The sequence below is a fragment of the Oxyura jamaicensis genome, chromosome Z, assembly GCF_011077185.1.
Source record: "Oxyura jamaicensis isolate SHBP4307 breed ruddy duck chromosome Z, BPBGC_Ojam_1.0, whole genome shotgun sequence".
NCBI lineage: Eukaryota > Metazoa > Chordata > Aves > Anseriformes > Anatidae > Oxyura > Oxyura jamaicensis.
In genome coordinates this window covers 18,781,148-18,806,034 of record NC_048926.1, presented here as the reverse complement: position 1 = coordinate 18,806,034, position 24,887 = coordinate 18,781,148, and the positions used below count along the sequence as shown (strand labels likewise).

Genomic DNA, 24,887 nt, shown 5'->3' with positions numbered 1-24,887 from the left:
ATGAAACTGGAATCCATCTGCTACTGTCTGGAGATCTCCCTACCTATGCAGCACCAGTGATTGCTGGATACTTCCTCTATGACTAATGCAGTATCTGGAAAACATAAAACATATTGAAACCTGCACTGGGTGCAAGTGCATTGCTCTCTTTGTTTTACAGGTCAGAGGGAAAGAAAAAGAAAGTTTAGAACCATATTGTGTTTTTAAGAATGAATAGCAACTGTAAGAGTTTAGGCTACTGGTAACTAGTTGGATGGAGCAAGAATAAATGCAACAAAAATACTTCCTATTGTCTCATGATGTTCGTTTGGTCTTGTCTTTTCTAGGTACGGTTTCAGTTATCTACTTAATTCTTTTGGTTACTGTAAAGGCTGCTCACCTAGGAATCCACTTAGAATACAACTGGTTTACAGAGAATGATTTTTTTGTACCAGGTAAGATAGTTCAAATACACTAATGAAGTGGATTTCTGCATTTTTAGTTTCCCAGTCACAATAAACTCTGTACTAACAGTTTTATACATGAGATGCAAACTGTTTTTAGAACCAAGAATGTAGGATTGCAGAAGATAACAAGGATAATTTGAAACATTAGAATGAGTTTTGAATTACTGGAGCAACATGGGGATGAAAAAAGAAACTCCAGAATTGTTCCACATTTCTAGTAGAATCTGACCTAATCTTTGAAATTATGGTAATGCACTGTGGCAACATGAGTAACAACTCAGTGGGTAAAATACAGATGGTAATTAACTGAGTAAAATTCCTCATATAAAAATTAAGTGGTTTAAGTGTGTTCACATGATAGTTGAAGTAATCTTTCAGCTACTTACTCTTGTTCTTCTCCTGCCATTCCCTTGGGGTCAATTCAGCTCTGCAGTTGAACTGAAAATGATCTGGCACAATAATGAGCAGAATAAACAGCTTAGCTAGTGCATTCCATGTATTTTTGGCCAAGATATCTGCTTAAAAACCAGTAGTCCCCTTCCCTGTCCCCCCAGTCCCTGACTATCATCAGATCTGTTTGTTCATTTTTCCATAACTGCCGAGTATCATTCCTTCCTCATCTGAGCCAGGCATTTAGAAACCTATTTAAAGATCTGAATGCCAAGAAACAGGTGAAAGTCTGTGTTGAACAGTTTCTTCGTCTTCTCACTAAGAGGAGAAAGGATCATCCTTTCTGGCTGAGTCTTCAAAACCGGGCAATTTTTGCTGAGTATGCCAGTGTGCAAGGCCAGAGCAGATGCTTTTATTAATCTCCCTAAATCCCTAAGAATCCTTCTGACTACTGCAGCATAAATATGAATTTACACAGGTATGAACAGATGTAGGTACTTCTGAAACAGTGCTGTGTGTATTATCTGTTTTCCTCCATTGCTGCATTTACTTTCCAGTCAGTGTTCTATGGACTAACAAACTACTTTTGTCTGTAGTGTAACAATTTGGGTTTTAAAGCACTGGGTGATTAGCATCTACATTAATGACCTGATTTATTTTGTATGACATTATTCTTAATACTACCTGTAAATAGTAATAATACTCTAATTTGCACTGCTCAAAGTCAGTAGACAGACAAAAATGTTTGATCTTGCTCCAATGTGAGATTTATTTAGACAAGGAGAACTGCTGTGAATAATTTCAGGGGTCAATATGTATATAACAGGTAGGTTACACTGCCGACACACCTCTCAGAGCAACCCAATATGAGCTTTCTCTGAAAACAGAATTATAACCTGAGCTGCCACAGCAGACAGTCCTCAAATACTTGCAATGGACTCATATTTACAAACTCTTTATTATTCTGGAGAAAATACAACCAAACTATGGTTCACTAACCCATGTAAGCCAGAAGTCAGCCTAAGTCTAAAAAAGCAGGTTTGAAGCATCCTGAAGTTCAGGTCCAAAGATCTATTTATCAGTCCTAGTATAAAATGAATTACAGCTTCAGATGTGTGCTGACGGTCACTAAGAAATGAAGCACCCAGTGGTGAGATTATTTTGGCAGCATGGCTAGTACAGCTAGGAGATAGACAAAGTATGTAGCCAAATACATACAAGTCCAGCTAAAACTGGCTATTGTAGTGATGGGGAAGACACAGCACTAAGAGAAATTCTGAATCTGTCGGTCTGATTTTTATTATTGAAGTTAAAATAGTGCTTGGAAAACACACCCAAAGGTTGCTTGCACTCTGAATTCTGTTGGTAACACATCATGCTAGGTAGGTATTGAGGAGACAGTGAATCCAGCCCTAGGGAAGGCATATTCTGGCAACCTGGATGAGTCCTTTGTTAATTGCCTGGGGTGTGTTTACCTGGCTGACTTCAAAGCTATTTAGAGAAATCTGGTTTAGATGTGTTTGCATGGAGCTTTGTGTGATTTGATCTGTAAGGGTTAGTGAGCCTCTGATGAGTGTTTTGCTATATTATTGGTGGTTTCCAGAAGCTGAGGTAGCTCGGGGATCTTCATTTGTTGTAATACTCTAAAATGTACATATATCCTCGTGAAATATCAACAAAAATGGTGCTTTAATAATGTAATAATGTTATGGCACTGGTAAATTCTTAGACCAGTTGCAGCACTTCCAGAAAAAACTCTAGAGGATGTTAACATTCAAGTATAGAAAGAAGCAGAACAGTGCTATTTCCCTGGAGACCAAAATAATAATAATAATAATAATAAAAAAAGGCACCATAGCTGCTGTAAAAGGGTATGGTAAGACAAGAAGTCACTCTACCTTTCTTTGTGCCATCTTTTGGAAGAAGCAAAGAAACACATCCTAAATATCTGCAGATGTCAGTTTTCCTCTGATAGCATAACTGATTTGCTGCTCATGGCCATTCTAAAAACAGAGGATGCTCACAAAACATATGATTGCTTCCTATCTCCCTTTTTGGGGACCAATATATATACAGCTTTAGTGAAACCAATTCCCGCCTCAAAAATGCTTTGGAGTTACAGTGTTGAGAAGCAAAAAAGCTTATATGTATAAGCTGATGAACTTTAATGGTTGGGGTCCCATGAGAAACTTTCCTGGAGAGTGTGTTATATAGTAACCACTGTTTTCATGCATTTTGTAATAATTAAATATTGTCTTGGCTATGTTCAAAGATGGATTTTCCCATTTCAACTTGACTGTTCATGTTTTTGCCTGTAGACACCACAACTTTAGATGTCCTCTGAATTTTGGCATTGTTTGCTTCACAGAAGCAATTATTAACACTATTATTCCCCCCCTTTAGAGTTTAGAATTCTGTTCCCCCAGCTTACAGGAGTTCTGACACTTGCCTTCTTCATCCACAATTGTGTCATCACTCTTCTTCAAAACAACAAGAATCAAGAAAATAATGTAAGTAATTTCACAAGACTTTGCTGATTTGTGTATAGATTGCCAGGCGACACTGATTTTTTCCTGTCTGCTTCTCTTGAAATTGATCCAGGGACTGTAGTAGTTTCAGAAAATGTAAATTATTCTTGTGATCTGATAAGAAACCAGCTATACACGCTTTTCACTGGCTACCAATGAGTTACGCATGCATTATGAATGAAGCCATGAGGAGAATCCCAGGTTTATTTGTGGTCATGTTAGCATTAAATGGCCAAATTACACATAAGGGATAGAAAGACTGACAAAGTTGCTGTAGGAAAAGTGATCAATTTTAAAACAAAAAATAAAGGAGAATCTTGAGCATAGAACTGATTCTAGTGGAATACTGAAAAATAATGTTGAGTTCTGGGAAACATCTTTTCTGAGAGCTGTTGTAGTAGGTTTGTGCAACAACTCAAGGTTTGTAGAGAAACTAGAACTTATTTAGGTAATCCTGAAAGTTGGAAACCTGGGTTGAGAACTTCTGCAATACCTAGTCTTTGCACTGATCCTTTGCCCCTTGAAAATGTTACGTACTGCTCATTGAGGTGAAACTGCATTCTTAGTATCTTCGCATCTTAAAAATACAAAATGGAGTAAGCATGATACGGAGTTTGAGTACCTCTCTGCTGTAATTACTTTGATTTTTTTTCCTCCAGTACTTTCCAGGATTCTTGTCCCGCTTCATTAAAATTTTAGTTGGAAAGGTAACTACAGTAACATAAAAAGATTTGTGTTAGCTGGGCCAAAGACTGGTTCATCTGTTTTGATTACTCAGAGGCAATGTTCACATTATGTGCCAATGCAGTGAGAAGACTGTCCCTGTGAAACAAGGTCAGCTGATGGTGATGCCCTTCCGAAAAAGAGTAATGAATTCTCCTCTAGGAAAGCTTCTTGTGTTTTACAGACAACTTTGAAGGCAGTTTAACAACCAAAGAAGGGGTTAGCAGTGCTCTGGAGAAAGAAAACTAAAGTAAATTCTTCTCAGTGAGTTTTCTTGATAAAATATTACGATATGGAAGAAGGAAATATGTTTTTTCTTAGCTGTGGCTTTCACATTTTAAAGGCACTGTCACTTCTGCAGTTAGCTTTTTATGCAGAGGAGGACTACTGCCTCCATGTCGCTTTCAAAACTTTTTCCTGTGGCCCTACCGCCTCCATTTATATTGGAGGAAGCAATAAGATCTGCAAAGAGTAGTATCTGCAATCTTCTCCAGTTTGTGCTTCCTGTGTAAGGAGGAAGGAACCGCTGCCTGCATTTGAATCAGCTTTTCTAAACACCCTCCTGAGGTTTAAGTTGGATTTCCAGACCTCAACAAGACTGTTGCACTGCAGAAGAGTGTTCAAATTGCAGAGAAGGAACACCCTTTAGTATGGCAGGAAAGATTTACAATGGGAGCAAAATCTGTGCATAGTTTTTCTAGGAGTTCTATTTGGCTAGAGATGTCTTGGCATGTTTCTTGCTGCTTGTAGCTGTACAGGAGCTTTTCACCTATGCAAAGTGCTTTGCAAATGTTAATGAAGCACTGATGTTCCTGAAGAGCTGTTTTGTGATTATTTCACTGATCTGCTGGACTAAGTGGGAAGTTTATATATGTATATGGCTCTCAGCCTCTTCCGATTGGTCACAGATAGAGGGTACTTCTTCCTACACATTCACATCAACAAGATGTTTTCTTACATCAGTATCTCATGGAGATCAGATGGAGACTCTGCTGCTTAATGGATCAACACGCCAACATGTCAGAGTTTTGTGAGAAGGCACAGAACGTGACAAGATGGGAAAGTACAACTTGCTGAAACTAGTGATCATAAGAACCACTCTTTGGTGAGGTGTAAAAAAAAGTAAGAAAAACAGTAACATTCCTTTTATGCCGTCAGAAATCCAAAACAATTGCAGCTTCCATTCTGGTAAGAGGCATGCATAATTGCCCAAAGTTTAAAACACACATGGGGGAGGATTCCTCTGGCTGCTGTTCCCATACAGTGGGGTGGGTGTGAGAGGAGCAGTGCACTGGAGTAAACAAAACATCAGCAGCAAGGCTTGGAGAAGCCATATGAGCATGGTTTTTCATCTGCAGCTCAGTGTTGAGCAGTCCTGCTGGCCACGTAATGTTCCTCCTGCTCCTGTCTCCCACTGTTTCCCCCTTGTATCTATCAGCATGTTTGTGCAACTGCACAGTGAGCTGTTTGAAATCTTCCATCTGATTCACTTCTGTGATCTGGTTTCCTGAGTATCTGTATAAGCCCTGTGCAGGAGCTACAGGGGAGCATGCTCTGTGTGCTAGTGCTGTCTCCTAACCATTGTTTGTGGACCTACCAGGGGGAAAGGCTGGAAACAGGAGGGTGGTTTTTGTTCACATAGCAACTGCAGAAGGCGTGGCACTGTGGGTTCTGCTTATTTTCTGCAATATTGGAACATTGCTTATTACCTGTGAACAAAGTGAGCTTCCATTGATGCTAGTCTGCCATCAGTTTCTCATTCCAGCCAAGAGTGTGCACAGCATTACAGATCTTGGTGAAGTACTTTTGTCATCCTGCTATGTGTTATCACTTGCCCTTGGCACTTGAACAGGTCATATCTCTTTTTATGATACAGATCAGAGTCCAGGTGAGATATTGCAGAGGCAGCATCTGCCTTTTGAGAGGTTACCCATCTGAAATGAATTGATTCCAATATGGGCTTCCCTATGCAAAAGCTGAATATATGAGCTTGCATTCACTGTGGTACTGAAGAAAAAATGAGCTGTTTTCCCATGGCGTGAAACAGGGAAAACAAGAACTGAAAGTTGTCTTCTGCTCTTTAGCATTTCAGAGGAAAGACCTATGGAGCCATAGAGCCTTTGCTGTGCTGCATCCAGCCCTGTGCCACACGTCCAGCCTGTGCCTGGGTACTCATCTGTGGCTTGTAATATAACATCTTGTACTTTCAGAGCTCTTTTAAAGTTAGCTTCACCCGATTTATCACTCATCCTTTTTTTAGAAGGCCAATTCCTGCCTCTGTTCTGCAGCTATTGCCAGCCCCAGTCGCCCAATTTTGTGTTCCTCCAGAGATGCTTTTAATGCTTCATCCCATGCATCTGACCAGAAAAGCTCCTGGTCAGCAAGAACTGTTGCTAAAGCATTGTCCAGTTTCCATCTCAAAAGCTGCTTGTTATTTCAGGTGTATTGAGAAGGGCTTGGCAGGTGGCAAGCTGTCAGTCTTTATGGACTGTGACCTGCATGTTGTTTGCGATACTTCCCTTCCACCCTGATCCCCCATATACTTCCTTCTTTCAGCCATCTGTTCTACATTTGATTTTTAGATTATAAAATCTAGATGCAAGGGCTGCTGTATTCTTTATGCTTAGGCAGCTTCCACCAGAGCGGAAGAAGAACAACTATAAATGTCTTAATATTAAATTTAAAATGGACAAATGTGATTATTACTCTGTTATTTAAAAATAATCCTTTTACCTCTCCCCATGTGTCCTTTAGTTTTATCTGTAATTATGCTGTCTAAACAGTATTTGTAGTCAAGGTCCTGAGGTAGTGAACCCAGGTCTCCTGAACAGTTACCAAAAGGTGTTCCAGTTACATGCAAACATGTACTCCTATGAAAATAACCCTCTTGGTGACTTTTTTCTTACTCAGATACTTGCAATGCAGCTGACATTTGAGAAGAAATAAATACTGTTTTTTGAGTTTTCACTACTATTTTTTTGTTGCTTAGGGAAATCAAAATCTGGATATTTTGTATGTTGTGACAGCACCTGAGTCAAGACTGCATTGTGTCATGTGCTATAAAAGTACATTATCAAAATCATGTCAGCATTTAGTTTTAGTACAGATTAAAGCAGACACTCTTGAGAAACTATAGAAACACAGACTGGCTAGTATAATCACAGGTAATAGTGGTAACAGCACACAGCGACTAGCAACCTTTAATCAAGTGCAGTCCAAAAGAAGTAGCATGAATTTCTTTTGAGATTTCTTGACCTCACAACTGCAAGTATTTGTCATAGCAATGTGGAGAAATTCTGGGAATAATTTAAAGAAAATTTTATTGCGCAACCTCTGATGAACCTTGTAGTCCTTACTCAGTGACTAGTGTAAGGAGAGTGGACTAGAGAAGCATGTTCCAGCTGTATATAACTTATCAGCAACAGGAAGAGGTTGCAACTGGAAATGTGTAGCTGTCAGGGCATACAAAGGCCACCCTGGGGTTATGCATTAGCAGCACCTTGATGTCTGATCAGAAAGATCATTGGTCTCTTGTGGACTGATAGGGAAAAAGGCGTTGATCTTTTCACTGGCAAAATGAGCAGGAGATTCCAGTTTTCAGTTCAGAACTTTTCCTGAAACTTGTAATCTACCATGTGTGTATTTTCATGAGGGACTGCCTGCCTTCAGAAGATCCCAGAAAGATGTAAAATATGCTTCTTTTCTCAAGGAGATAGTGTGAATAAACACTTCAGGGAAACATTTCCATGCAGAGATGTGAGCAAGCCCATGCTCTGTGAGCTGGCTAGATGCCATAAAATCCTGGTCTGGAAGACATACAGACCTAATAAAGCTGGTGCTGTGCCTGTGCTAATAAGATTTGCTTCTTAGTCATAGGAAAATAGGGTCATATTTTGAAGCATTAGTAGTAATCCTTTAAGAAGCCAATTGTGAGCAGCCTCTGAACAAATGGTTTGCTATAAGTATATATTATAAGTACATAAGGTAATGAGTGTCTTGTAGCATAGCATAAGCTTATATAGAATATAGTTTCACTATAACAAAGGTCTGCCTTTATTTATTACTAAAAAAAAAAAAAATGATGTAGAAAGGTAACAGTAAGTACACTACTATTAGCTTAGGCAAATGTATATGTGAATTTTGCAATTTTATAAAATACTTGAGGAGATTTGCTACTTAAATTCCAATACTAAATGTAGATAACAAACTTCCACTAAATTTTGTGTAGTTCAATGCTTTTTACATATTAGATATGTTATAAATATTGTCAGAGTTTTAAGAATTGAACATATGTAACTCATTTTAAAATGGGTTTATCATCCTAGCTTAAGCACTGTCTCCTAAAAATCTTTGACAATTACTTAGTGTACTTATCTGGACCATTTATAGACATTTAGTAACAAAGCAGATAGGCAAATTTTATATAATGCCCAGAGGCATTTTATAATACAATAATAAGCTAAAGGACATATATACCTCTCTGCATACAAATGGCTTTGTTTTATTTAGGTTATATTTGTAATTTTTAAGTAATGATGTATCAGCTATGTCTTCCATTATCACAGCATTCATGCAGATGCTTCATGTATTAATTTCTATTTTGGAGTCTGTGCATCATCCTCTGTTATATATGCATCTGGGTATGCCAATGTCTTTAATTGTAAAATTTTAGTCTGGACAAAGGACTTAATACATGGCATTGTTGGGCTCTGTCTTTAACAACTGTGACTGTGTCCCATGGCTCTTAGTAGTAATAGCTGAGTACAAGACAAGAGAGGAGCTTTTTGTTTTAATAATACGTATGTTTAAATAATATGTGTATGTTTGTACATCTGGCAGTAACATTCTACATCTATTGGAATATCTTTTTCTTCTATCCTTTCTATATCTAGATAGATGTGTAAGATTTATGTTGCTCAAATTCAATTATCTTGTAGCTTTCTGGTCTGATCCAGGACCAGATTTGAAGTCCCCATTCAAGAAATAAAAAGTAAAAGTAAAAATGTAAAAGTAATTAATAACAACAAACAAAAAATACAAAAGTAACTAGCAAATGCAGTAGAAATCTTTTAGTGAGTTTTTTTATGTTTCCTGTTCTGGTGTGTCAATGCTGGCCAAAATAATATTTTATTTTTCCTCAGGTGAGAGACCTCTCCATTGCTTATTTATTGGTGGGATTAACATATCTGTATGTTGGAGTGATAATTTTTGCATCTTTTCCTTCTCCACCACTATCGAAAGAATGTATTGAACAGGTGAGATGTTTTACTGTACTATATATTCACCCTTGACTTTTAAATAAATATGTTTAAAAAAACCTCTTACTACTCCTTGGTTCATGATTCACCCCAGCAGACACATCTGTTCTTCACTCTGGTCAGTTGGCTAATGCTTCAGGGGCACTACCACAAGCAGATGAGTAATGCTTATGCTATCTCATTAGCATTCATGTCTGGTTGCCAGCAGTTCTCTAAAAACAAACATTAAATAAATGCTCTGTGAAAGTGATGAAGAAAAGACCAAAATGAACAGTACAGGCTTCAATTTCTTTAGATTCTTCAATCCTGAAAAGTTTTTGTTTAATTGTGTGTGCCCACTCATTGGGGCTAGTTTCAGGTACTAACTCCACCCTGCCCCCCCAGAAATATAAAATAATAAACATAAAAGGGAATGCAAGTGTATTCATATAGAAGTCCTTCCTATTGATAGGTTTGGAGTCTAACACTGTGGTGGGCCTTGCCAACAAAGTTCTTCAGATAACAGCACCAGGTGTAGTCATTGCTGTGAAGGTTGTTTAACTCTTCTCTGCCTATAGGCAAGGCTGATTCCCTTACTCTCAACTACTTCAAAGATAAGAGTTGTCAACTGATGATCCATTTCATGCAAGGTGTTCCATGTTTCCTGCATAGTATTTACCAATAAAGGAGCTTTGAAAGGCTTCCTGAGATTGTATGTTAATTAGAACTGGTACTGCTGTTTAACCAGGCATTGTTTTTTTTTTTTGAACCATTTGAAGTAACTTCATGGAGTAAAGTCTACAGTTAAATAATGAATTACAAGTGTTTTGTTCATTTCTTTTCTTTAAGTTTATTTTCTGTAGTTATCCTAAATGTTATAAAGCTACTTATATAGTTCCATGATATCTAAGTCTTATATTTCCCTGTTTTTCAGGTGTTTACACTTATAGTATACAATCCTTTCCTTATTTGTTTGTGATCTAAGTTTACGTATTCAATACCTATTTTTAGTGTCTAGATATGATATGACAAGTAAAAGGAGCATATGAATTCATTTACATAACAATTCAGGTAGCTGTTTCATACCTTGATTGTTTTAAGATGTTCCCAAGACTAAAAAATGTGCTGTTAATAAGAAAGCTGGCATCAGTCCTTTAATATTCAAATATTAGGTGGTGTTTGGTGGTGTAACAATTGTAAAAGGGAGAAAGAGTACTCTGTGCTAGGGAGTTGTTTTTGCAATTATAGTGGCTGTTACCCATTTCTTTCTTTCACACAGGTATTAAAAATCAACACATATAGGTAATCAAGCCACCATTGATAAATGTAACATTATTCCTTTTCTTAGAATTTTCTGGATAACTTTCCCAGCAACGACGTCATGTCATTTATTGCAAGAATATTCCTGCTGTTCCAGATGATGACTGTATACCCACTGTTGGGCTATCTGGCACGGGTCCAGCTATTAAGACAGGTTTTTGGAAATGCTTACCCAAGGTAAGAAGACTACCCTTTGACAAGGCCTTGGCACATTTTACTTAACTGCCTTTTGTGTTCGTTGTCAGAAAGTTGGCTGAGCTTTCGGGAGTTTCCTTTGGTGCATTAGGTACATTTCAAAAGCTAATTTCACAGTGTTTGTTGAGGCAAAGTTTGAATAGGCATGCAAAGTAAACTCTTGCCTGCTACAGCTACAGACTGCTACAGCTTGGCAGAGCAGAAGGGGGGTGGGGGGGACGGGGACGTTTTGTTTTAGGTCTTCAGTTTGTCAATAAACAGAGGAATTTTGTCAACACAGTTCCTTTGTCATGCATTTTTGTACAGGTAAAAAAAAATATTATTTTTTTTTTCAGTTCAGAAACATATCAAGCAGTCTTTAAGTTCTTAAGGACGTATTCTGCATATTAACCTTTTGAGGCACGGCACGAGTTTTGATTTTTCATAGGTAGTAATCATCTGTCTGTTTTTAAACAGCTAATAGCTAAGTGAGTTGTTAGCCCTGGTATCTAGACTGCTTCTGTGCTTATAAAAATAACTTTTCACATGCTAATTTCAGAGATGAGCCGCACCCTTGCATTTGTACACTGCCTAAACTCCAGGGAAGAGCTAATCCAGATTTCAATTTTAGTGCTTTTTTTTTGTTTTGTTTTGTTTTAAATAAAACCTAGAATGTTTATATTTGGGGTGTTGTCTGAATTTGTCACAGCTGAGAAGTTGGTATTTATCTCAGAGTTTCTTATTTTATATTGTGAATTACTGTTGATGGAGGAAAGGAAAAAAATATCCCAGGAAGCAATGTGCATTTCCTCTGCGGCATAAGCAGTAGCATATAGGTCTGGGAAGACATTGTTAAAAATTCCAGGTTTCTTCTGGGTCCTAAAATAGATATGAAAAGGTCTAGAAATTGGATGGCTAAAATTAGGTAGTGAAATATGTGCCTGTTTTTTTGATGCTAAATTTTACTCAAAGTTAAAGAAACTTTTAGGAACTGCTGCAAGCTACTACTATTGGAAGCAACTGATTTAAGTGCTAAACATGGATTTCACAGCCACTGGGAAATAGCCGTGTCCTTTGTGTTATGTAAATGTGCCTGTTCCCATCTCCTCCCCCCAGTTACTCCCTGACCAGAATAGTTTTCATTTCCCTCCTGCCCTCTCCAAAAATCTACAATTTTATACCAGTCTCTTCTTGGGTTAGCTCAAGCTTGCTGTTTTAAGCCTTTGTGGTATGACGAATGTGATGATGCAAATACATTGTTCTCCAGGATGTCCTGTGGGTAGCTTCACTCTTTTCTTTCTTTTTTCTCTTTTTTTTTTTTTTAAGACTCCTTAGAGGGAGTTATTTTAAATTTCTGAGAAGTCAGAAATGGTTTCTATGAAGCTTCTTATATAGCTAGTTCACTAATGGAGATGAAGTAGTACATTCTGTCTGTATGTCTCTCTGTAGTATCCCAGCTATCTCAAACATAACACAAATGTAACTTAAAAGATAACCAGGCTCCAGCTTCTGTATATTTATAGCTGGCAAGATCAACCCTTTGTTTTTCTGTGCAGTGGGGACTAATAAGACTGGTAACAAGCACAGGACCTGTCTCTAGGAGGATGGTAAAGACCTATGACCAGCTTGTGAAATACCTCTTGATGACTGGTTCTCACCAGCAGCCAAGGCTTATGATCCTTCTTCAGTAACACTGTTTCCATATCATTTTTCCAAGAAGAATTTCAGTATTCTGAGTTTTGCTACCTACTTACCTACTCTGGAAAAACAGGACCATGGTCCCAGTGTAGTGAAAGCCAGTGTATGAACATGCAGTGCTCAACACATCATCATCTGTCACCACAGAAATCCTACTGTGCCCATTTCAGAGCTTTGGTGGGCCTTGTGACAGAGTCCCATGTCATTTCTTCCAGAAGGACTTGGTACATGCTTTCATAGTTCTGCAACCACTCTGCTGTTCTGTCATACTTAAAAACAGATCTGTAGTTAAACTAAGAGCAATGGGAGAGCTGGTCTGGGGGGACATATTTTGGAAATACAAAGTAGCTCTTACTGATGTAGACTGATATTTTTCTGTGAAGCTTGTAGATCCACCCTGAAGAACTTAGCTAGAGATATTAAGTGGCATGGCTTTTGCATAAGAAAACAATCACTCCACTAATTATTGTATATACCTGCATCAAAATCTTCAGCCTCAAAGGCTAACGGTTCTCAGGCAATAAGGAGGCTGACCTGCAAAGACTCAAGCTTTAGCTCTTAGGTGTATACATGATGTGTGTATATGGAGAGAAATATTTCCAGTCACTTGACCGGTGAAAATTTGTAAATAAGGAAGCAAAAGGATGAAGCGGGAGAAAAAGAGGAGAGGAGAAGATAAGGTTTTATGTCACTCTGCCTGATCTTAAAAGCCAAACTTCCTCATAGGAACAGTTGTTTGCAGATGTGGATACCTGATGCACTTGAACTCTGGATGGATGCTTCTTAAAACTGTCTATTGATTGAATACACACATGAACACACGTGCTACAGGGCTACCAGATAATTTTAATTAATTATTAAATTTAGCAGTGACTTTATTGCCCATGTCAATTTGATTCTTTGCTGTAATTCCTTTTTTCCTTACTGTTTTGTCTTTCACTGGATATGATGAAACACCAAGGTATTTGCTGCTTTGTAGTTTTTAGCCTTGACAATTAGTTATCATCCAATTTCTACCAAAAGCAGCATCTTTTTCATATCCTGGCTTTTGCTGGTGGGCCATGGATTATGACTGAACCATAATGAGGAACCATTTACTCAACTTTAGAGCAGTTTTTTGTCCTAAGACAGACTCCCATGTCTTCCGTTCCACGCTTTTTAGATATCTTGCAGTGCTACTTTTTTTCTACTAACAGTGCTTTGTTGTGCTTAGCCATGGTGTAGCCTACTTATCTGTGGTCTTGCATGACAAACAAGCTCATCCTCTCCAAACTTCAAAGGCTAGGTATGTGACAGGTACCTTTTTCTTCTGCCAGGTTTCACACGGATCAGCTGAACAGTGACAGCTTGCTTGTCTGATGCATAAAGGGGAAGTAATTAGCATCATATATCCTTCGACACTAAGCCTGTGATGCTGTTTTCTGAGAGCCCAACTGGTCTAAATTCGACCTCTTGACAAAGGATCAACTTTCTCTTATGAGGGCTAAAGCCCCCTTGCTTCTAAGACGGAGAATTCTCCTTCCTCTTCTGTACCAGCCTCAGACACGTGTCTCTGCCTTTCTTAAATACATATGTAGATGTGCTGAATACAGTGGTCTTGTGACAGGCATTATCACAAAATCTTGAGCCTTTTTGTGCTTCCTATGGAAGATTTAGAGACAAGAGAATGCTTCCAATTTTCTTCTTTCATTAAGGAAAATGTGTGCTAGTGTACAGACTACATCATAGAAAGGGACATACTGGAACAAAATCCAAGGAACTGTTTATTCTCATCTCTCCCTGGTGGTGTAAAACAAGGCCAAAATGCCATGGGTTGGGAAATTTCTTTCTCTCCTAAAGTGAGATATGTTTGCAATGGCATAATTTAATGGGTGACTTAGAGCCAGAGGCATGTGGTTTATCTGCTGTCTCATGAGATTCTGGATCTTCTCGGATGTATAGAAAGCTAATTTTTGTTAGTGTTGTTATTGGCTCTTGGCTACAATAATAGTTGTGACAGAATTCCTTTGATTAATTATTATATGTTGTCCATAAAATACTTTGTACATCTAATCATTTTTTAGAACTTTTTAAAACATCTTTCTTGTTCTGAGAGGTTAAATAAACTGATGGACAGAAATCACTTGGCTTTCCTAAATGATTGTCCTCCCTTTACTCCATGGTAGCCCAGCAGACCTGCCAGTTCTCCCACAGATGTATGTCTTCTGGTGCAATGAAACACATTTCTGCTGTTTGCATGCATACTTAGTTATCTGCTCTTCACCTAGCTTTTGCCTGGTGTCTAAAATGCTCTAATTCGATCTTTTGACTGATGTCGCTTGAGTGAGATTTCCAGGAAGAAATGCATTTTCAGATTCAGTAACCTTTCAAAAGTCCTTACTTAAATTATCTTTTTTTTTACTTTTCTTTGCCTTCCTGTTTTCCCTATTGTTTAAAAGTGGGTGTTCACCCTTGAACTACACTTACTGCAGCACTTTTAATTTGCTTGCTTCTGACCTGACAGGATTTTTAATCAGTTTCTTCTTTAATTTCTTAAATATCCCCCACAGTAGGGTTTGGTTTCACACTTTTGGTGTAATTCTTACTTTCCAGATGGTGAAGTTAATGAACTATATATACTTACCATAATTCAGTGGCTTAACTGTAGCTACAAGTTCCTCAGGAGAGGAGTTGATTGCATCTTCTGAATACTTGTCTCCCTATAGTTCTAATAAACAGAGGTGGTACAATTATGTCACCAAAAATACTGCTTTTCTGACTTCCTTTTGCAATGTGTGATGACCATTAAATGTACTGTAAGTTAGTGACAGGCTAAAACTGAGCAATTTAGAACCTGTTAAAATGGAACTGGCTATAGGAAATGCTTGTCCCGTCAGGAGCACACCTGCGTAAAACTTAGAATCTTATGAAAAATATGTAGTCTCAAAAAATACAGCTACTAGTATCCCTAGACATGAGATTCTTACTTATTCAGCAGGATAGGTGTTTTTGGTTTGTTTGTTTTCTAAATGCCAATGTCTTTTCATTTAAGAATGTGACTTTCCTATCTTGGAGGTGAGATAAACTGTGAATATCTGTATAGGTTTAACAGAAAAATGGTGATGGTGGGAGGGTTTACAGGTTAAATACATAGTCATCACTTTGTAACCATGTTATTGGACAGCAGGAAATATGGTCTAATCTGGGCTGTTAAAATGTAGAAAAAGGTGCAAAGATGTTCCAAGGAGAAATACAGTGCAACTTTTAGCCCTGAAACAGATGGATTTAAATCCTTTTCAATCTTTTTGATTTTATTATTATTCTTGAGGGTGCTGCAAAGCACTTAAAAGAAAGAAGAAAAAAAAAAAAAAAACTACAAACTGCAAAGCAGTTCTGCGCAAGCACTGCATTGTTTTGGAGGCTCCAGCATTTTGAGACAATTGTTTTCAATTGAGCTAAAATGCATCACTGCCCCATCCCCCTCACCCTGCCCTGATTTTTTTCCCAGATGAAGAGCTTGAAAAACATCTTTTCACAATACACACACACACACTTTTGAAGTTATAAGAAACCTGAATTAATTTTTAGAAAAGCAACTATTTTGAACTACAAAATCACTTCTGTTTTAAAGCATGTCAGAATGACATATTTCTGACTTTTTGTTAGTTTTTCTGCTAAAGTTTTCTGAACTGATCTAAATTTGAAAAACATTTCTGAATTGTGAAGGCTACACTCCTTTTAATCCTTCTTGCTGAAAATTAATCCGAGGGGAAAAAAAAAAAAAAGCATTGATTTTCTGTGCTCATAAACTTTTGGCTTCATTTGTGTTATCTGACAGTAAGATTTGTAATCTCTCATATGTACTGGGTGAGAGGAAGTAAATTTTAATGACAAATGCTTTTGTGAACAGTTTAGTTAATAAGATATCTTTAGCAATATTAGAGAAGCAGTGAATGTTTGGTCCATCTTTCCCTAATAGTCTGACTCTAGAGCTTTAATTTGATCATTGGAGTTTTACCAGTTTCGTATCAGATGATATTTTTGTTATAAGTTCAGCTGCTGTATTCCCACTGCTGTCTTCAGTCTCTGAAGCGTACCTTTTCTTGTAGCACGGTTAAAATGTCATGCACAAAGTTAAGGATGTTATTTCTGTCTTTTTGATTAAAAAAAAAAAAAAAAAGAGCAAATGTTAGAAATAGTCTGTATCTTCAATTTTTTTTTGCATGTAAGTTACTACCATTCCCCTAAACTTTACTGAGGCTCCTCTACAGCTCTAATCTTTCTTCTTAACCTAAAACTAGCAACCACAGCCTTTCAGCCATGAAAGTGGTGACTACCTACCATTTCAAGTGTAACCTGCTTGAAAAGATTGTTAGTGACATCCTACGTAACACAGATACTTTCTACAGTTAAAAAAAAAAAAAATTAAAGGGGGAAAATTAGCATCAGTTTACAGTTTAAGACATTAAGTTATCCTGAAGAATAAACAAAAACTCTAAGTGTATGTATGATTTCTGTGCAGTTTCTTCTTTTCCTTCATAGAAACAGCTGTGTGACCAAAATATCCTAGTGTTTTTTCTTGTATTTCCTGACTTTACATTGAAATATGCCAACATTTTATATTCTCCATAGAAAACTGATACTCTCCCGAGTCTGAGCTGTGTTCATAATGCCTACACTGCATTAGTCTTACGCATGAAAAGCTGCTTTTGTAGAACAGAAAAACTTCATTTTTTTAATCCTTAATGCAAAAGGGAAAGTAACAGGAAATTATTTGTAGAAACAACATCAATTAAAATCTAGTGTAAGCAGTACAGAGGTCTTGTATTAACCTAGGTCCAACATCTTAAACATTTGTTCTTTATCAAAATACATTAGAGGTCAAATATTAAGGTGGAGGGGTTTTTTGGTGATGGTGGTAGTTTTTCCCTAGTATTCTGTCTAATGTTTTCCATTCAATGTTATACCTTTTCTTTTCTTTTGGTTTCCATTAGTTCATTTTGAGCAATTCAGATCTTTTTCTGAACAAGCTAATTCTTTCTTGTGGGAATTAGGTTATATAGTATTGTCTCTTTGGTATTTGAATATCCATCTGAAATACTTAAGTGCTGCGTACCTCATATGGTATTTTCAGAAGAATTGCCAAATTACACATACTTATTCATTAAGAATATTTTTAGTCAAAACACTAGATATTTAGAGTTTGGCACTCAGAATATTCAGTAGATGTTATGTTTACTGTGAAATCAATTAGCTTTATAAGAGTGAGTCATACAAATTGAAACACTATCCATATACCAGTTAAATGTTAGTATAAATGAAAGATGATGATATTTTGAAACAAATACATCATAGATCTTAATATTCTTTCCTCACTTCCCTGTAGTGTTTTCCATGTGCTCATCCTGAACATAGCAATTGTCGGAGCTGGAGTAGTAATGGCAAGATTTTATCCAAATATAGGAGGTATCATAAGGTAAGTGCTGCTGCTCTGCACACTGAGCTTGCCTGTGGTGTTACTACGTGTTTACTTCTTGATTTTGAAAAGGAACTGTAAGCGTGTATGCTTTTATAAGTTGTAAATAACAATTTAAAAGTGTAAACATTCTGTTTTTTTAAAGTTCTGACAAGCAAATATCTGTAATTGTGCCTTTGTATCTGAGGTGAATGGGATGATTCCCCAAGTTTCAGTGGAGCCTATCTGAAGACTGTAAATATCCACATCAAAGAATGTTATGTCAGTATAAAAGTTGCTTGGTTATTGTGCAGTTTATCTGTTTTTATCTTGTGTTAAGACCATTTAAATCTGTTCTGAAAATCCGTGATAAAAATCCAAGAAAGCAAATAACTTCAAAGGCAAAACTGACATAAAAATTGGACTTCTATATTATGTCTTAAATTTACCGTGTTAATAAACACCTAGGATTTTTGTAATTGAGAAAGATTAGAGGAAATTATCTAACCACTTTTGTTTTCTACATATGACACCAACATATATATAATTATTGTCATTCATTCCTAGTTTTCATTTTTCCTACAGCAACAAGGAAAGGGAGTTGTTTAAAATATATGGGAATCAGCAATTGGAAAACCGGAATGACAAGCTTGGGTCTGACCAGCGCAGCAAAATAACTTACTCTTGCTCAGTGGCTAATCTTTGGGGTGTAGGGTTTTTGTTTTGGTTTTGTTTTTTTCCATGTACTTTTTTTTTTATAATTCTCATTTTAGTGAAAATTTTCTTATTCCAGTAGGGGAGATGGTTTAGTTATGAACTGAAAATAAATATCGTGCAATACATTTCTCTGTTTGCAAACTGATCCTGACTTCTGCTAATGTGATTGCTCCCTGTGCATTGCAATCAAGCATTTAGAGCAGAGAATTTCCATCTGATAAACTGTCTGTATAGAATCTAACTTACATATTTAGTGTGTGTGCAGTTTGTGCAGGTGCATTCTATACAGTGGCGTTTCCACTGTCTAAAGAGAATATTAAAATACATGAAATAAAATGTGTTAGTTAATAATTCATATTTGGGTACTGTATAGCTTAGTAGGTAGAAACTCACAGTACAAGAAAATAACGAGAAAGGTTTTAGTAAGCAAGGGAGTGGTTAGAAAAAGAAGTTAAATGTTTCGTTTGCTGTGGTTGAGCGTGTTTCCAGGAGGGCATGTTGATCTTTTTTGGGTCTGGAGAATGGTTTGTTAGAATCTCATTAAGTAATCTAAAATAAAAGATGCAGATTCAGTAGCATTTCTGTGTTTATATGTGTTAGCATGAAACTCTGATGGCTGGGATCCAATGAGATGGCAGTTCTGACAGTAAAGGATGCCTAACGAATGATGCATTATCCAGTTTTTCTATGCTAAATGTTAACAACTTTCCCCAAAGAAAGTCAAAACATGAAGTCAAAAACAGGGAGCCAGTCCCCAGAAGCAGCTGGGAACATGACTGGAACACCAGAGGCATGTCAGAGTGCAGGTATGCAGAGTCAGTGGTGAGAGAAACAGAGGGAGGCAATCATATGCCAGTGAAGGACAGCAAGAAACAGATATCAGTGGTTAGTGACTGCAAATAACCATTGTTCAGTTAGACTGTTCACTGGTTTGAGTGGAAAAAATGACAAGAAGAAGTAAGAGTTAACACAAAGCATTCTGTTTTCCTTTTTTTTAATTTTCTTCTCTTCTCTCCCCTCTTCCCTCAGATACTCTGGAGCAACGTGTGGTCTGGCCTTTGTATTTGTGTATCCATCCCTCATCTATGTGATCTCCCTGCATCGTGCTGGGCAGTTGACATGGCCAGCATTGATCATTCACATCTTTATAATCATCCTTGGACTGGCTAATCTGATTGCACAATTCCTATTGTGAAAACTCCCCCTTCTCCCTGTGGCTGTTACAAGTGGTACTGTGACATTCAGCAACAGGCTTGAGCAACACAGTCACACATGAGATCCAAACAGTCCTCAATATGATCTTCTTGAGAAAAGCTGCACCTCTAAAACAAATTCAAAGCACATCTGCCAGACACTTGAAAGGAAACCTACTATGCTTCTCTAAAAACAATTTTGAGATAAGTGAAATAGTTCAAATATGAGCGGGATAGTTCTACTCTTTTTGTTGAAGGTACATCAAGGTTTAATGAAGCTTAAAAATATTATTTGTTTACAGTTTGCTTTTCAAAACACTCAGCTTTCAGCCATGGGCTGTAGAACTCCTCCTTTGTCTAAAACAACTGTCCCTACCTTTAATCCAAACATGCTTTTACAGTATTGTTCAGTGGCTGTTTGAAATGCTCTTTTATTGCAATTGTTTTACTGTTCTGTTTGAAAAATGAAGAAATTATTGTCTTCCCCCTTTTTTTTTTTTTTTTTTTAGGTTAATTTATAGTAATTTGGGTCAAAATGCACTCTTAATTTTAAATATGGTATTAAATTGTTTTGGCAACATTTTTCCTCTGAAGAATTCCAACTAAGAGAAACAATAAACTCATGTCTCAGTGTTTTAATTCAGAATGAATATGTATACAAGTTGTTGGTGATCTTAAAATTAAAAACATGAGGAGGATTAAAAAAAAATTAGAACAAGACTCGATTAAAATTAGAATTCCAGGCTTGACCTCGCTTCAACTCTGTTAACTGAGCTGTTTATGTGCTGTGAGGTTGTCATGTCAGGAGTTATTACGTGCTGTTACAGATGCAGTGTGCATTGCAGGCTTGGTTCTTTACTCCCTTGTAGGGTCTTAATCTGGTGATCTCTCACTGTGCTCTTCAACTACATTACTGCAGACCAGAGAGACAACACATGCAAAGCTAGCCACTTCAAAGATGTGCACTAAATGAAATAATTTAAGTTTTAGATGCTTCTTAGAAGAAGCTGTAATAATCTGGAAAATCTGGGATTTTTTTGCTGTTTTATGTTTAACTTTTTGTTTACTAAGAGGGTGTGCATGTGTATGCATATAGACACCTTCCTTCACCTGCGAGTCTGAGTCTTAATCCAAATCATACATTAATGGTAGACCTGTTGGACACTAGTGGAATGTCGTCATCTGAGATAGGAAAGAGAGTAAAAAAACCTTCTTTGTAAAGAATTTCAGTTTATTAAAGTAATCAAAAAATGCAGAATAATTAAAAGAGGTGTCTCAGCAATGCTGTCACATTTACTGAAGAAAGTAAAAAAAGAAAAAATTTGAAAAGCGATGCAATGTTTGTGAAGTAGAACTTGAGTTGGGGAAGATAATTACGTTGCAGGGTAAGAGTTCTTGTCTTTGTCAGAATTGCAATGAAAAGCATAACCTAGATAATGTACCATGCTTCTCTGGGAAATAATGTGAATTTTTAGAGTAATAATGCAGTTCCATTTGTTTGACTTTTTTGACTTTTCAAAGACACTGGCTTGTGTGTCTTTTGTTTTGTGTGAAATATAAATAAATTATTTCAGATTCTCTTGTGCTGTGGAGCTTCTCATGCCTTTGTTGTGGCTTAGCCCCAGCAGGCAGCTCAGCACCACAGAGCCACTCACTCTTCACAGGTGGGATGGATGGAGGGGAGAATCGGAAAGGTGAAAGTGCAAGAACTCGTGGCCTGATATAAAGACAATTTACTAGGTAAAGAGAAAGCTGAACATGGAAGCAAAGCAAAACAAGGGATCCATTCACAACTTCCCATTGTCAGGAGGTGTTCAGCCACTCCCAGGAAAGCAGGGCTCATCATGTGGAACGGTTTCTTGGGAACTTTCCTCCTCCTTTACTGCATCTTTTACTGTTCAGTATGACACCATACAGTGTGGGACACCCCTTTGGGCAGTCTGGGTCAGCTGTCCCAGCTCTGTCCCTCCCAACTTCTTGTGCACCTACAGCCTACTCACTGGCAGGGCCACACAAGAAGTAGAAAAGTCCTGGGCTCTGTGCAAGCAGTGCTCTGCAACAATTAAAAACATTTGTTTGTTATCTCCACTATTTCCATCAAAAATCAAAACACAGCAGTGTACAAAACTCTAGGAAGAAAGTTAACTCTATACCAGCCAAAACCATGATGATACCCGCTCCTCATTCCATACCACTTACATCATCCTAAGTCCCACAATTTCCAGTACATCCTCATTAATTTCACGCCCCCTGTGAAATGTCCATGAAATGTCCACTGGGTTCGTTTAGTCCATGACTTAGATTTGTTAGGGTGGTTGCTCAGGACAGGAGAAACAGTATGTTACATCGACTTTCTGGACACCAAAGCCAGGTCAGGTTGTGTCACTGTTGTACTTGCGCTGCTTCTTGTGAGGCTCGTCCTCTGATGGTTCAGGAGGTTCCTGCTTTAGGACTTCCTATAACATGACTCGGATCATGCTTTACAACAGTTAAAGGCATATCCATCACAATCTCCACTCCTGGTCTTTTCAGACCAGGCCATGGTGTTAAATGTTGCGATCAACTCCTCCCCTTGCACCTGCTGCAGCTCAGGCTTGTCCATTGTCCACAGTCCCTTAGAGGTATACCTGTTCTGGCATGGCCTTATCCACGAGCCACAATCCCTTCAGAGGTCTGCCTACTATGCCATGGATTTATCCACAGCCACAGATGCTTCAAGGTCTATCCATTCTGGTGCACACTTACCAACAGGCCACAGCTTCTTCAGATGTGTGCCTGCTGCAGCACAGACTCACCCACAGTTGCTTCAGGGTGTGCCTGGTCTGGTGCAGCCTTTTCCACTGGCCACAATCCCTTCAGAGATCCCTTCGGACACCTGCCGTGTTGTGGTGTTACCTACAGCCAGATGGTTTGGAGTGTTCTGGCATGGCCACATGTGGTGTTACCCACAGACATGGACACTGCAAGCAGGGACTTCTTCAGGGACTTCTTCAGGGACACATGCAGCAGGGACTTCTCCATGGCCACAGATGCTTCAAGGGCATATGTTCTCCCACATGGACTCATGCCCAGGTCGCAGTCCCTCCAACTTGGGTTCAGTCTGGCGTCCCAGCCTGTCCAGTGCAGCAGCGCAGGGAAAGCAGCCATGCCCTGGCCCACTGCCAGCCCAGGCTCATGGCCATAGCTGTTATCAAAACGTTCCCAGGCACAGCTAAGCAAGGTGATAAGGAGCAGAGCAAAGGGCAAAAGCAAAAGCAGCCACTAACAAGCACTGGACTCTTCATGTACAGTAAGGCAAGAAAGCCCCATGGCAAGCACAGGAGCCTGCCAAATTGCAGTTAAACATCTGTAACAGCCACAAATTTGATCTAATGTGCTCCGTGCTCCAATCATACCTGAACCCTTCAGGCCTCACGTTGGGCACCAAAAAGGACTGTGGTTTAGCCCCAGCAGGCAGCTCAGCACCACACAGCTACTCACTCAGTCTTCACAGGTGGGATGGATGGAGGGGAGAATTGGAAAGGTGAAAATGCAAGAACTCGTGGCCTGATATAAAGGCAATTTACAAGGTAAAACAAAAGCCATGCATTCAAGCAAAGCAAAACAAGGAATCCATTCACTGCTCCCCACCGGCAGGCAGGTGTTCTGCCACTCCCAGGAAAGCAGGGCCCATCATGCTTAACGGTTTCTTGGGAAGACAAACACCATCACTCCCAATGTGTCCCCCCCTTCCTCCTTCTTACTGCTGCTGTTATTGCTGATCACAGCACCACACGATGTGGGACATCCCTTTGGCCATCCTGGGCCAGCTGTCCTGGCTGTCCCCCGCCCCCCCCCAGGCTCTTGCTGCAGGGCAGCACGAGGAGCTGAAATATCCTCATCTCTGTGCATGCACTGCTCTGCAACAACTAGGACATCAGTGTGTTATCACCACTATTCCATCATAAGTCCAAAGCACAACGTCATGCAAGGCAGAGTTTCTCCTCTCTAGGTAGAAAACGATCTCAACCAAAACCATGACTCAGCCTTTAAATGAGAATTAGAGAATACACCCACCATGTGTTGTGTATGGAGAGAATTATCTGCACCATCCTGGTCATCTTCCCTGTGTATTCTTATCTTCCACTGCTAGGTTTCCCTATTCTGTAGGGCATATCAGTCCACACTTTTCAATGCCTCATTGCCTCACATCTGGCAGTGCTGACAACATTAGCACTGGCCTACCCAACTGCTGTGCAAGGACTGGGTCTGACATCTTCCACAGAATTTGAGTTAAGCTTTTCACTTGAATGTCCAGGCAGTCAGCACTCTATGTAACTTGATGGCTGTGTTCCCTCGCTGTTCTCACTAATGTATATCACAGATTAAATCCTATTTTTACTTCCGAAGAAAACTCCTTCCTTCTGACAATTTTTACAAAGTTACAGTTCCACAACTTCAATGTTGCTAAACCTTCACAGTTATTTGGTATAGAAGAGCACTCATCACAATGAAAGTACAAAAGACACAGGATTTCAAGAATCATTGGCCCAATTTGCATGAAACTCATGCTTACTTATTATCAATTCAGTGTTTAATCTAGGTACAATCTGTAAATAATGCATATACTTCAATTTTATTATATTTTCCCATGTTCCATCTTAATTTCATCCCATGAGTTAAATCCTTGCTATTGAAGCTGATAGTTAATGCCCACTGATTTCAGCAGAGTTGATTTCTATTAGTATCTGATAGTTTAACAGAAATTCCCAGGTAAGATAGAGTTCATAAAATTTGATGGTGAGTTAAATGGCCCCAAAACCAGAAGTAGATATTTTTGTCTCTTTTCATACAAGCACAAAATGTAGTCCTTCATGCACACACACTTTGTCCTGCTTGCCCATGTGACCTGCAGTGATGGCCAGCTAATTCCAGTTCCTTACATGTTCTGCTCCAGCAAATCATCATGTGATTTAATGGAGCAGAAAAAAATAATATATTGACCCAACTGTGCATTGTGAAATGTCATTTATTACCTTATCATAGAA

At 38.4% G+C, this 24,887-nt stretch overlaps 1 protein-coding gene and 1 long non-coding RNA gene across 5 annotated transcripts in view; one reads left to right on the top strand and one right to left on the bottom strand.

The window, feature by feature from the left end:
* The window catches only part of SLC38A9 (solute carrier family 38 member 9), a 47,652-nt gene extending 26,208 nt beyond the window's left edge, over window positions 1-21,444 (top strand). For all 4 annotated transcript variants that reach the window (XM_035310290.1, XM_035310291.1, XM_035310294.1 and 1 more), the window contains exons 10-15: window positions 327-434; window positions 3,240-3,346; window positions 9,229-9,342; window positions 10,673-10,821; window positions 17,882-17,971; window positions 19,697-21,444. In XM_035310290.1, coding sequence (XP_035166181.1) covers window positions 327-434; window positions 3,240-3,346; window positions 9,229-9,342; window positions 10,673-10,821; window positions 17,882-17,971; window positions 19,697-19,862 — 734 coding nt within the window. In that variant the 3' untranslated portion in view covers window positions 19,863-21,444. The remainder of the gene's footprint in view (window positions 1-326; window positions 435-3,239; window positions 3,347-9,228; window positions 9,343-10,672; window positions 10,822-17,881; window positions 17,972-19,696) is intronic.
* LOC118156326 lies at window positions 5,669-22,812 on the bottom strand. Its single transcript, XR_004746225.1, has 3 exons — window positions 22,794-22,812; window positions 22,106-22,677; window positions 5,669-5,680 (listed from the first exon to the last, which is right to left on the bottom strand). It is a non-coding gene; the product is annotated as an uncharacterized LOC118156326 (long non-coding RNA).
* Between the last annotated feature and the right edge of the window lie 2,075 nt (window positions 22,813-24,887).